Genomic DNA, 12,842 nt, shown 5'->3' with positions numbered 1-12,842 from the left:
AACTACTGATCTTTTCCCTATCTCTATAGTTTCAACTTTTTCAGAATGTCCTATAGTTGGAATCATAGTGAACAATATATTTTGGATAACAAGGGTCTAACTGACCAACTTCCAAGTTGATAACTGAGAAAACTGAGGGTCAGAAAAAGGGAGATGTGACTCACCCAAGATAACACAGCATGTTAGTCATTCAGTCCTTCATGAATGTCCACTGACCAGGCCATGTGCTGGGAGCTAGGGCTAGAGCTAGGAACAGGACAAATCCAATTGCTGCCCCCCATAGAGCCTGTAGTCTAATGGGAGATACAGACTGAAGGCAAACAGATAAGCAAATGAGTTAATTACAGATCTAAAGAAATGCTTTAGAGGAGAGAGACAGGGCTATGTGGTGGGGAATTATATGGAGGTTGCTATGGGTGGGTAGGCAAAGCAAGCCACTTAGGAAGAGAGGTCAGGGAAGTTACTAGAACCATAATTTTAACTTAGGCCTTCTGATTCCAAATCTGTAACTTTTCTTTGCCAGGCAGGGCCATCCTACCTCCCCACTAGGGTTTGGAGATGGGTACTACTGACCCTACCCCCACCCATTTCTGTCTCACTGCACTCTCTTCTGCTCAGTATTTGTACAGCAGAGTGGAGCCTGCAGCAACTATAGTGATTTGGTAATAGGACAGTGTTCAGGCTTTTGTTTTAGGATAATTTATGATATGCAACAAAAGCCAGGCCCTAGTCCAGTTGAGATGCTTCAACAAATGGATGCCACACTGGAAGCTCTCACTAGTCTATACCAAGAAATTTGCAAGACAATTACCTGGCCACCAACTGGAAAAGATCTATATTTGTACCCATTCCAAAGAAAGGTCATCCAACAGAATGCAGAAATTATCGAACTATATCATTAATATCACACACAAGTAAAATTTTACTGAAGGTAAATAAAAAATGATTGCACCAGTATACTGACAGGGAACTGCCAGAAGTTCAAGCTGGATTCAGGAGAGGACATGGAACGAGGGATATCATTGCTGATGTCAGATGGATCTTGGCTGAAAGCAGAAAAACATGTTTACCAGTGTTTTACTGACTACATAAAATCCTTCAACTATGTGGATCATAACAAATTACGGATAACATTGTGAAGAATGAAAATTCTAGAACATCTAATTATGCTCATGAGGAACCTGTACATAGACCAAGAGGCAGTCTTCAAACAGAACAAGGGGATACTGCATGGTTTAAAATCAGGAAAGGTGTGCATCAGGGTTGTATGCTCTTACCATACTTATTTAATCTGTTTGCTGAGCAAATCATCCAAAAAGTTGGATTATATGAAGACTTCAAGATTGGAGGAAGACTCAGTAACAACCTGTGATATGCAGATGACACCACAACCTTGCTTCCTGAAACGGAGAAGCTCTTATTGATGAAGATCCGAGACTACAGCCTTTAGTATGGATTATACCTCAACATAAAGAAAACAGAATTCCCCACAACCAATAAGCAACATCATGATAAATGGAGAAAAGATTGCAGTTGTCAAGGATTTCATTTTACTTGGATCCACAATCAATGCCTGTGGAAGCAAGAAATCAAACTATGTATTGCATTAAGTGAATCTGCTGCAAAAGACCTCTTTAAAGTGTTAAAAAGCAAAGATGTTAATTTGAGGACTAAGGTGCTCCTAGCCCAAGCCACGGTAATTTCACATGCCTCATATGCATGCAAAAGCTGAATAATTAATAAGGAAGACCAAATAGTTGATGCCTTTGAATTATGGTGTTGGCAAAGAATGTCAGTTATATCATGGACTACCAGAAGAATGAATGAATCTGCCTTGGGAGAAGTGCAGCAAGGATGGTGAAACTTTGTCCTACTTACTTTGGGTATGTATCAAGAGGGACAAAACCCTGGACACGGCATTATACTTGGTAAAGTAGAGGGGCAGCCAAAAAACCCCTCAACAAGTTAGATTGACACAGTGGCTGCAATGATGAGCTCAAGCACATCAACGATTGTGAGGATGGTGCAGGACTGGGCACTGTTTCATTCTATCGTGAGTAGGGTCATTATGAATTGAAACTAACTTGACAGCACCTAACAACAGTAGTCCAGATGCGACTAAGAAATGGTCTGAAGGTTTTTCCTTTATCACCTGGAAAGCACAAACGCCAGCAATTTCCTCCCATTCAGAATCACAAGAATCACCTGGGCTGCTTGTGAAAATTACTGGCCTCGCCCAGGTCCTGACCGAGTCCTGCCCTGCAGGTCCTGTTCCAGGTCAATGGATCAACTGCCAGGGAGGGGCCCTGGAACCTGTATTTTAGGAAGCAGCCCAGATGATTCCTATGATCAGAATCATTTGGTAAACCTGTGGATGGAAGACTCTGGCATGTTGGTGTCTTCCTGCCTTTTTGTGTGGTTGTAGAAGCCACAAAGATTTCTTCCACAGTGACTCAGAAGTATGGCTATGGCTGAGTCCGTGATGGTTAGAAACTTCTGTGCCTGTTTATGTGCATGTAGCACTCTCCCACCAATCCTAACCCAGGATTCCAGCTCCCTTTGCTCCCCATTCAAACACCCTTTCTTCTCTAAGTTTCCCTGACGTCTTTGGGTATTTGAGTTTAGGCAGAGTCCAGAAGGCCTGGAGGGAGCCCCAGGAACCTTCTCATAGCCCCACCCTTATCCCCTGGTCTCTGGCTTGTGCAGACCTGTTTGGCTGGAGATTGAGTGAGAGATTGATGATGGAGAAATGAGTGGTATCCAGGCCAGAGTCTGCTGACTTGGACAGTGGGGAAAAGGTAGATTTCACTGGGTAAAACTGTAAGCCCTTGTACAATTAGTTAATTTTCTTGTAAAAAATGGATAGAGGTGCTCATCAGCCCCCTGAAGATGGCCCTTCCTAAGTCAAAATGGGGAAGGAGAAAAGCGAGGGGGCCATGGCAGAGGAGCTGGAATAAGCTTGGGGCCTAGTCCTTGTGGAGTGGGACCTTGGTTTTTCCTTCCTCTGCCCTGGGACTCCCCTGGACACCCAGATGCTGCCTTTGGAGGGGCTTGGAGGATGTCAGGGTGTGAAAGGCCTCTCTCTGGATGTGTGCTCTGTGTGGCAGCTTTGTGCTTTCTGGAGGAGGGAAGGGGGCAGGCTGTGGGCATGTTCTGTTTTGGTGTCTAGGCGGGAGCATTTGTGGAACCAACCAGACATCTGTGACTCTTACCTCCTAGGTGGCCGGAGGCAGCCAGGATGACAGCTCTCCCCAGGAACCAAGCCACCCGCTGAAAAACATGATCAGCAAGTCCCGTAAGTGTGGTCCAAGTGCTCCCCAACCCTGGAGGATGGGCTTTCCTGAAGCAGTCTTGAGTGGCTTTGGATGACAAACGGGAAGTCAGAGGCCCAACTTTTCATTTTGAAGGAAAGTAGAAATACTCAGGTCTAAGCTCTATGCTGGAAGGCCAGAGCCAGGACAAACCCAGGGCCTGGGTCTGCTTGAGTTTGGGGTTGGAGGAACCTGGAATGGCAGGTGAGAAGGTGGTGGACCAGGACTGCCCCTGGCCGTTTCTGTCTCTAGCTTCTCTGTGCATGTGCCCCGCAGGCTGGAAGCTCCTGGCCATGCTGGCTCTGGTCCTGGTCATCATGGTGTGGTATTCCATCTCCCGAGAAGACAGGTACATTGAGCTGTGAGTTCATCTTCCATGTCCATTGGTTCTTTTTAGGGATATGGCTTTCTAGCTCTCAGCCTCACAGGGTGGCAGCCCATGTGGGGCAGGAGGAGCAGAGAGCATGGGCATGTCCTCTCCCCTTCAGCTACTAGCATGGGATCCTGTGGAGGGAGGTGAGGGCAGATGGGAACCTGCAGGGTAGAGTCTGGGATGACTCCCCCAGCCCTCATCTAGGGGTGCAGGCAAAGGAAGAGCTGGATTCTTAGTAATTTGGTTTCAAAGTAGAATTTGGGTTGAGATGATACACCAGCCAAGTGGAATCAGCCTCCAGGTCTTTCTCCAGCACCTTGGTACCCTTGTGCCTTTGGAGAAGGTTGAGGCTGCTGGGTTGCTGATCCCTGGGCTGCTCAGGTCTTATTGGAGTCTCTTTCTGTCTCCAGTTTTTATTTTCCCATCCCAGAGAAGAGGGAGCCGTGCCTCCAGGGTGAGGCAGAAAGGAAAGCCTCTAAGATCTTTGGCAAGTACGTGAGGATGAGGTGGAGGCCAGGGCATGGGGTGAGCTGGGACTGAGGGATTCCTAGGGTGGGGGCCTCAGTACTGGCTACATGGAGGGAGGGGGCGAGTTGGTCTCAGGTTGAGTGAAGCAGGCAGGAACAGAAGGGCCTTGGATATGTACATATATTAGTCAGGGGCCTGTCCCTCATTCTTACATCAGAACTAATCCCTTCCTCTTCCCCACCTCTGTGCAGCTACTCCCAAGATCAGCCCATTTTCCTGCAGCTTAAGGACTTTTTCTGGGTCAAGACACCCTCTGCCTATGAGCTGCCCTATGGAACCAAGGGGAGTGGTAAGTACATAACCAACTTAGTAGTAATGTTGCTCACCCTTGGCCACACTGCTTCCTGTCCTTTGTTCCCCATGCCCCTAGTACCCTACTTCTGAGCCAGGCTCGGGTATAGGGGCAGGGCAGGAAAGAAGCAGCTGAGGCTTTGAGGAGTGATGCAGGGTGGGTGGACAGCTTTCAGAATGCTGGCTCTTGTCATCAGTACCCTTCCAACCTTATTCTTTTGCTAGAAGACCTGCTTCTCCGGGTTCTAGCCATCACCAGCTACACCATGCCAGAGAGCATCCAGAGGTAAGGAAACATTCCTCCCCTCGGGTCTGACTGCTTTGTTTTCTTCATGCCCGTATGAAATAGTCATGGCCTAATTGCATCCCAGTGAGCCTCCTTATTGGTCCCCTGTGGCCAGTTTTGGCCCTTTTCCCTAGCCTATCTCTAGGGGATCCATGTACAACCCCCATAGCAACACAGCCTGGACATCTAGGTGCCAGAGCAGGCAGAGGCTGCTGAGGGTATCATCATAGCAATGGGCAGGACTGGGCAGCAGGCAGGGTGCTCTGAATTAGAGTTTCTTGTTGGTACTTCCATGTGTCTTCCCTCCTCTCCTTCTCCCTCTTCCATACTTTCTCAATTTCCCCTCCCTTTAAAGTCCAGGGCTACAAAGCCAGCATGACCACTAGCAGGACCATTTGGAGCTCCGTGGCCCATGGGGACCAGAGGTTGAGGGGACCAGAGGTTGAGGGGGCCCTAGGAAAGGACCCTGAGACAGGCCTCAGACAGATCCAGGACAATGGGAGTTCATTGGAGTAGGGGTTGCTTTTGGGCCTCATGCTCCTTCTTCCCATGGCAGCCTGAAGTGCCGCCGCTGTGTGGTGGTGGGGAACGGGCACCGCCTACGGAACAGCTCACTGGGAGAGGCCATCAACAAGTACGATGTGGTCATCAGGTCTGTGTGGCTGCTCCTTGCCCTCTTGTTTGGGAGCTGTTTGGGATTTGAACAGTGGGCAAGGCCTAGTGGTGCTCTAGGTGATGGGCATCCCCCCTCCCTGCCTTCCAGATTGAACAACGCTCCAGTGGCTGGCTATGAGGGGGATGTGGGCTCCAAGACCACCATGCGTCTCTTCTACCCTGAATCTGCCCACTTTGACCCCAAAGTAGAGAATAACCCAGACACACTCCTGGTCCTGGTAGCATTCAAGGCGATGGACTTCCACTGGATTGAGACCATCCTGAATGATAAGAAGCGGGTAAGTGTGGGGTATGGTGGAGAGAAGGGGTCTAGGGGTGGGAACACACTTGAGACAGGACCACACACTCCATGTCTGCCCTGCACCCCTAGAGAGCTAGTGAGGGGAAGGAGTGAACTCAGCTCCTGGAACTGCCTGAGTCTTCCCATTGAGGTCAGTGTTCTGTAGGGCATCTCATAAGATACCCAGCAGCCAGGGCATGAGAGCCTCTGGGAATCGGCAGTGGCAGCCCAGGGGAACACCAAGATGAGACCTTGACTGCCTTGGCCCCAGTGGCCACTCCAGGTGTAAGGCCTGTCTAGGGCACGAAAGTGGTCAGAATATGTATTTGCCTATGAGAAATGGGAAGAGAGAGACTCTCCATAGTCATCTCCAGGCAGGAGTGGGTTAGAACAGTCACAGTCTGTGCCCTTCTGGAGGGTCCCCAGAAAGAGTCCACTCCTCTTTTTATCATTTGGTCATTGTTGAACTGCCCAGTCTGGCATTTTTGCCAAGTGTCCAAAAAGCCTAAATCAAACCCTTCTCTATGTTGGGATAGCCTTAGAGGTGGGGAATGGCTTGATCCCACACTCTACAAACCTTGTCATCAGCCCTCTTCTAGGGGCACCCTCTCCCTGGTTTTCTCGTCTGGTCTCTTCCCTTCTCTGGTGTTGGCACCCACCTCTCTTTCTTCTCACCTCTGCACTCCTGAGGGCTCCTGACTGAGGACCAGCAGGCTGGACTTTACAAACTGGTCTTCACTCCCATCTCTCCCTTTCAACCTACCACCCCCCACCTCAGGTGCGAAAGGGTTTCTGGAAACAGCCTCCTCTCATCTGGGACGTCAACCCAAAACAGATTCGGATTCTCAACCCCTTCTTTATGGAGATTGCAGCTGACAGACTGCTGAGCCTGCCAATGCAACAGCCACGTAAGATTAAGCAGGTGATGAGAGGCTGGGGCTGGGAAGCCAAGCCAGAGGGTTGGAGTCCTGGGTGGGAAGTAGCTGGGACTTTCCTGGAGGCTTACAATGCAGTGGAGGACCCCATGAGAAGGGAGAATAATAATCTAGACAGTAGTTTACATTTGAATACCCACTGCCATCCATTAGATTCTGACTTATAGCACCCAACAGGGCAGAGTAGAACTGCCCTATAGAGTTTCCAAAGCTGTAAATCTTTACGGAAGTAGACTGCCCAGTCCTTCTACTGCAGAGCAGCTGGTGGGTTTGAGCTGTTACCTTTAGGTCAACAGCTGAGTATTTTAGCCACTGCACTACCAGTGCTCCTTTGTTTTTTTTTTTTAATTTTATTTTGATTTGGGTGAAGATTTACAGAGTAAATTCACTTTTCATACAGCAGTTCACATAATATACTTTGTCTCATGTCATTGACCAAAATTTACAATGCCACAGCTCCCTTCCCACTTCCTCCCCATAGTTACCTCTTCCCAGTGTCTATCCCTCCATACTCTTCTGCGCCCTGAGCTGTCTCCCTGTGCATAAGCAGCCCTTCCTTCTCCCATGATTGTTCTCTCTAGGGCGTGTGTCTACTTGAGGTAAATGTTTAATTCACATGCCTGTACTTTGTTTGGCTGGAAACCACAGGTGTGGCTTTAATTCCAGACCTGCAGGGCAGCTAAGGGCCATAGTCTCAGTTGTTCCACCAGGCTCTATTGGACCAGCAAACCTGGTCCCCACCTTCTTTTTTTTTTTTGCCTCCAAATGATTTTGAGTTTTGTTCCACATTGTTCTCCCTCTCTATGCAGGATCTCCTACATCCCTTCCAAGTGGATGACAGTGGTAGCTGCTCCTTTGCTTTTGAATAAAGCAAAAAACCAAACTCACTGCCATCAAGTTGATTCCGACTCATAGCGACCCTCTTTGGGTTTCTGAGGTGGTAAATCTTTATGGAAGTAGATTGCCCAGTGTTCCTTCCACAGAGTGGCTGGTGGGTTTGAACCGCCAGCCTTCTGGTTAGCAGTCAAATGCCTTAGGCACTACACCACCAGAAATCTTCCTTAGGCACTAGCACCTATTAAAGTTAGCCAATCTTCAGGAATACACCTGAAATCAGTTAGGTTTATTATCTTGCTGCAGCAAGAGAAAACAAACTACTGAAAACCCTGAGGCATTTGACTGGTAACCTGAAGGTTCATGCTTCAAACCCACCAGCCACTCTGTGGAAGGAAGACTGGGCAATCTAGTTCCATAAAGATTTACTGCCTTGGAAACCCAAGGAGGGTCGCTGAGTTGGAATCAACTTGATGGCAGTGAGTCTGGCTTGGTTTATGTATAGGGGTTTGGGACTGGAGTTAGAGGATAGTTTTGGCAGGTACTGGTCAGTATTTGTAAACTGAGGAGTTGCTGGAACAGTCAGTGGTCTTATCTTTAGAACAGTGAGCCTGGGACTGCATTACTGTTTGATCAGCTTATCTGTGATTTCATCTTGGAACATTTTGGTCTGAATGAATTAAGAGTTTGAGCTTACATAATGGGCCTTGCATGCCATGGTTTGTGGTATGGTCTGTCAATTTTGAGTCATCATTCAATTTTGCAAGTTATAGTTTCAGCTTCAGCTCCTAGTGGTCTTCACCTGGTGGGCTTTAACATGCTTTGCAGCTTCCCAAGCAGTTTCACATTGATCTTTTGAGCCCCTAGAGATGCTGTACAGGATAGTGGAAGGAGGTAACTAGCAATTCTAGACATGGCTTTTGGCTGAGCCCTTGGCAGATCAGTTGCTTGGGTCCTTGGTTTCTTGTCCTTATGGTGGGGGTAGGAGTCCCTGGGTGGTGCAACTAGTACAGCCCTTGGTGGTTGGAGTCCACCCCAAGGCATTTCAGAAAACAGGCCTGGTGAGCTACTTCCTTGAAAACTATGAAGCACACTTCAGCTCAAAAGCAACTAACAATAATGATGGTGATAATATTAGTACTGACCTAGGAGAGCTACTGTAGGATTTAAGAAGATAATTATGTAAAGTGTCTGCCATGGAGGTTGGTACACAGTGAGTGCTCAATGCATATTTGCCAAATTTTGGGTATATCATTTTTATTCTTCAGTGAGCATCTACTGTTATTCACCTTCATTAAACAAACATATTTTGAATCCCTGCTTTTGCCAGCTCAGTGCCAGGCCCCAAGTTGGCATGCTGGGTGAGTAAGACATGCTCCTTGCCCTAAGGAAACCTGATCTAACAAAATAAATAAACAGGTTAGACTATCGAGTGATAAAATGCCATAATTGAGGGTTGTTTCAGATGCTGTGGGATGTTGAAAGGACAGACTTCTGCTTAGGGCTATCTGGGAAGGCTTCCCAGAGGGGGCAAGAATGGAGTTGGGTCTTGAGACATCGTGGGGGTTCATCAGGCAGAGAATTGAGGAAAGGCATCCAGTTGTCAAGAACTAAGTTGTTCTAATGCAGATGGAATTGAGGAGTATCAAGGGGTAGCATCACAGAGGAGCATGGGGTAGAGGGTGAAGGCTGGAGGAGAGGGGGCAAGACAAGGTAAGGACTTGAACCCAGCTCCTGGCAGTGGAAAGAGAAAGGAGGGGATGGACTAGACTAGACATCTATGTTAGTTTTCTGTTGCAGCATAACACATGATCACAAAGTTAGCAGCTTGAAATAATACCCATTTATTGGCTCACAGTTCATAGGTCAGAAGTCCAACACAGCATGGGTCCCTGCTCAGGGTCTCATAAAACTGACATCAAATTGTCCACCAAGCTGAGTTCTTATCTCTGGAGAAAAATTCCTTTCTAAGTTCATTCTTATTGCTGACAGTATTCAGTATCTTGAGTGTAGAACTGAGGTCCCCATTTTCTTTCTGGTTGTCAGTCGGGAAGCCATCCTCATGTCCTAAAGGCCACTTACACTCCTTGCCATGTGTCCTCCACTCCATCTCCAAGCCAGTAACAGAGCTTCAAGATCTTAGGTTTCACATATCTGACTTCCTTTGTCTCTGATCCCTGGACCAAGATTTAAAGGCTCATGTGATTAGGTCAAGACCACGGGTTAATCTTTTTAACTTGAGGTCTCTCTGTCCCATGTAATGTATCATAATCATGGGAATAATATTTCACCAACTTCATAGTTCCACCCACACTCACGAGGAGGAAGTTAGACAAGTGTCATTGGAGATCATTTTAGAATTCTGTTTGCTACAATATCTTTTTATAGGTGAGATTCAAAGATTTATGACCAATTCTGGGTTTCCAGCTTGGATGAGATGGTAATAAGGAATACCAGGGGAGGAGGAGTAGTTTTTTGGATTTAAGATGCCATGTCCAGGCAGAGCTGGCTAGAAGATGATGGAAATGTGGTTCAATAGGATCTGAACTGGGATGAAATAATTGCAGTGGTATTAAAGCAACAAGGCTGAAAAAGCAGGCCCAGAAAGAGGGTGAAAGATGAGATATAAGAGAGCTTGGACAGGTACCCTAGGGGAAGCCTGACATTAGGGTCCTGATGGTGTCTAAGTTGTGGTGCCCAAATGGGAGTGGGCAGCTGAAGTATCTAGAAAGCAAGTCATTGGAACTAAGGAATGCAAGACTATCAGTGTGCTCTTCCCCATGGATGGATTAGGGATAGAAGAAGTGAGGTCCTCATAGGAGCCCATAAGTTGGATAGGAAGAGTATTGCTATCCCCACTTTACAGAGGGGAGACCCTACCCTCAGAAAGGGTCACCCAGCCAGTAAGTGTCAGAGCCCCCAGGTTTTCTGAAAGAGCCAAGGTTCTCCAAGGAGGGGGACAGAACCCTTCCATTCCTTGGGCAAATTGCTTAACATTTATAAGCCTGTTTCCTCCACTGTGAAATGAGGATAATAGTATTTTCCCCAGAGTGTTTTTGTGAGGATGGGATGAGATAATGTGTTATACTGGGAGAAGTACTTAACATAGTATCTGGTACACAGTAAGTATTCAAAATAATGGATATTATTTTTGTTATTGACACTATTGTCCTACTTATTGCCACCATCATCCCTAGAGGCACAAACACTCCCCCCAGATATGTTGAGCTGTACCATCCAATATGATAGCCACTAGCTACATATGACTATTTAAATTAAAATTAAAGTGAAATAATATTAAAACCTTAGTTATACTAACTCTGTTCACCTGCTCCATAGCCACATGTGGCTGGTGGCTGTCATATTGGACAGCACAGATGAGAGCATTTCCATATTCATAGAAAGTTCTATTGGACTGCATTGATCGAGAAGGTGGTGAAAGGAACAGGGATTCCTCTAAAACCTGCCCTACCCCTCACCCCCCAGAAGCCCACCACAGGCTTGTTGGCCATCACCCTGGCCCTCCACTTTTGCGACTTGGTGCACATTGCTGGCTTTGGCTACCCTGATGTCTACAACAAGAAGCAGACCATTCACTACTACGAGCAGATCACGCTCAAATCCATGGCGGTAAGTGGCCCCTGTCTGCTGACTGGGTGGGGTGGACAGGCCTGGGGACCAGATATCAGGGGAACACTGGGTGAGTGAGGGTGTGCAGGGGCCTAGTGACTCATGGTAAGGTCATTTAGAGGGTTGGAACTGGAACCAAGGCAATCTGGACTCCCAGGCTAGGTTCTTCCATGTCTGGCCACAATGGCTTTCTTACTTCCGAGAGGCAGCATGGTGGAAGGGCATTCCTACAGGTGTGGAGGAGGGGGAGGGATTTCCTGGGGACAGAGAGATCTCCAGGAATCCCTGAGTTTGCTTCCTTGACTCTCCCACAGGGGTCAGGCCACAATGTCTCCCAGGAGGCATTGGCCATCAAGCGGATGCTAGAAATTGGAGTCATCAAGAACCTCACTTACTTCTGAATTGGGCAAGAGCTGTACCTGTCAATCTGCCCAATCCACTGTGAGCCCCCAGCTCGGCTGTGGGGGTACCTGGTTCTAGTGTGATCCACTTGGACTCACCTCCCGCTGCCTGGGGAGAAGGTCCCTGGACTGACTGGCCAGGGCTGAGAGGTGGCCATGCCCCAGGCTGCTCTTGTGGGGCCCAGATGTAGTCAGGGCAGAGGCCCTGGGACTGCAGGAGCTGACCACAGACAGGGCTTGTTGCCACGGCCTCCCTTCTCTGCCAGTGCTGAGAGATTATTTAATGGGCTATTTAATTAAGGGATAGAAGGTGCTGTGGGCTGGTCCCATGACATCCAGAAAAGGGGCATAGTACAGTATTGTACTCACTTTTTATAAAAATAGCACATGATGGGCCCACAAGGACCTAGACCCAGAGCAGGCCTCCCAGCGGGTGGGGAGTCTGGAGGGGTGAGGGCCCTCTAGATGGGCTGTGACCTCCCAGCAGGCATGGGAAGAACTTTAGTGTGTGTGTGGGGGGGGTTCAGTGGCAAAGGGGACCCAATCTAGAAAAGAGGTTTCAAACCTGCCATTAAACTATTTTTCTTAAAACTGAAGCAGTTGTGATGCTCTGTGTCCTTGCAGGGTGGTGAGGACATGGATGGGGACATAGTAGGGGGTCCCCCTCTTTTGGCATTGGGACCCAGAGCATGGTCCAGGGAATGGTCGTTTAGGGAAAAAATCTTTATTGAGTACAGTGCCTGATGCCAAGTAGTGCATTATCACCCTGGTGTAGCAGCCAAGCTAGTGATGCCCATAGCAGCCTGCCTGCAGGATACCCAGCCTGGCTCACTGCATCCTGGTTTACTTCCGGCCAAGGGCTGGGAGGAGACAGCAGGATGCCAGATGGGAGTGGCCAAGCCCTCTCCCTTCTCCCTCTCTCCCTCTTCAGTTACTGAAATTGAATGCTGGGAGGTGTGTTTTGAGGACAGGGGTGGGGTCCGACAAAGGAAGCCAAGTTTCCCTTCCCAGATTAAATAGAAATCATAAAATGGAGTTTATGGAAGGTCCTGCCAGTGGCCCAGGCTGCCAGGATTGGGGTGGGCAGGGCTTCAGGGAAGCGTCTGAGAGGTTTGGCAAGGCCCGTCAGCCAGTTGTTGAGCCAAGGGAAGACATAGTTCCCGGGTTTCTGGAATCCTAACAGCCCTGCTGTCAGCCTGCTTTTCCCGCCTTCGCCTTCGTTATCCAGCTTCCCAGGCCCTGCTTAGCTGCCAACTAGGCTGCCTGCCACACCCACAGCTGTTCCTTTACATCTGGAG

General features: G+C 48.2%; 1 protein-coding gene across 1 annotated transcript; it reads left to right on the top strand.

Annotated features, from left to right (window-relative positions):
• The first annotated feature begins 3,225 nt into the window (after nucleotides 1-3,225).
• Nucleotides 3,226-11,544, top strand: ST3GAL4 (ST3 beta-galactoside alpha-2,3-sialyltransferase 4). The gene is made up of 10 exons (XM_007947229.2): nucleotides 3,226-3,295; nucleotides 3,588-3,672; nucleotides 4,095-4,175; nucleotides 4,404-4,501; nucleotides 4,729-4,789; nucleotides 5,346-5,441; nucleotides 5,553-5,742; nucleotides 6,523-6,666; nucleotides 11,000-11,143; nucleotides 11,458-11,544. The coding sequence occupies exons 1-10, from the start codon at nucleotides 3,280-3,282 to the stop codon at nucleotides 11,542-11,544; spliced, it is 1,002 nt and encodes a 333-aa protein (XP_007945420.1). The 5' UTR covers nucleotides 3,226-3,279.
• The last annotated feature ends 1,298 nt before the right edge of the window (nucleotides 11,545-12,842 follow it).

This window comes from Orycteropus afer, unplaced genomic scaffold, assembly GCF_000298275.1.
Source record: "Orycteropus afer afer isolate SDZICR_OR568_19922 unplaced genomic scaffold, OryAfe1.0 scaffold00178, whole genome shotgun sequence".
Classification (NCBI taxonomy): Eukaryota; Metazoa; Chordata; class Mammalia; order Tubulidentata; family Orycteropodidae; genus Orycteropus; species Orycteropus afer.
The sequence above is the reverse complement of the archived record's forward strand: the minus strand, read 5'-3'. Positions and strand labels throughout refer to the sequence as shown.

Bases quoted from the DNA above. Each gene is read 5' to 3' on its own strand.
- ST3GAL4 (XM_007947229.2), top strand. The intron at 6,667-10,999 runs GTGATGAGAGGC...CTCACCCCCCAG, and splicing joins AGCCACGTAAGATTAAGCAG to AAGCCCACCACAGGCTTGTT. The intron at 11,144-11,457 runs GTAAGTGGCCCC...ACTCTCCCACAG, and splicing joins TCACGCTCAAATCCATGGCG to GGGTCAGGCCACAATGTCTC.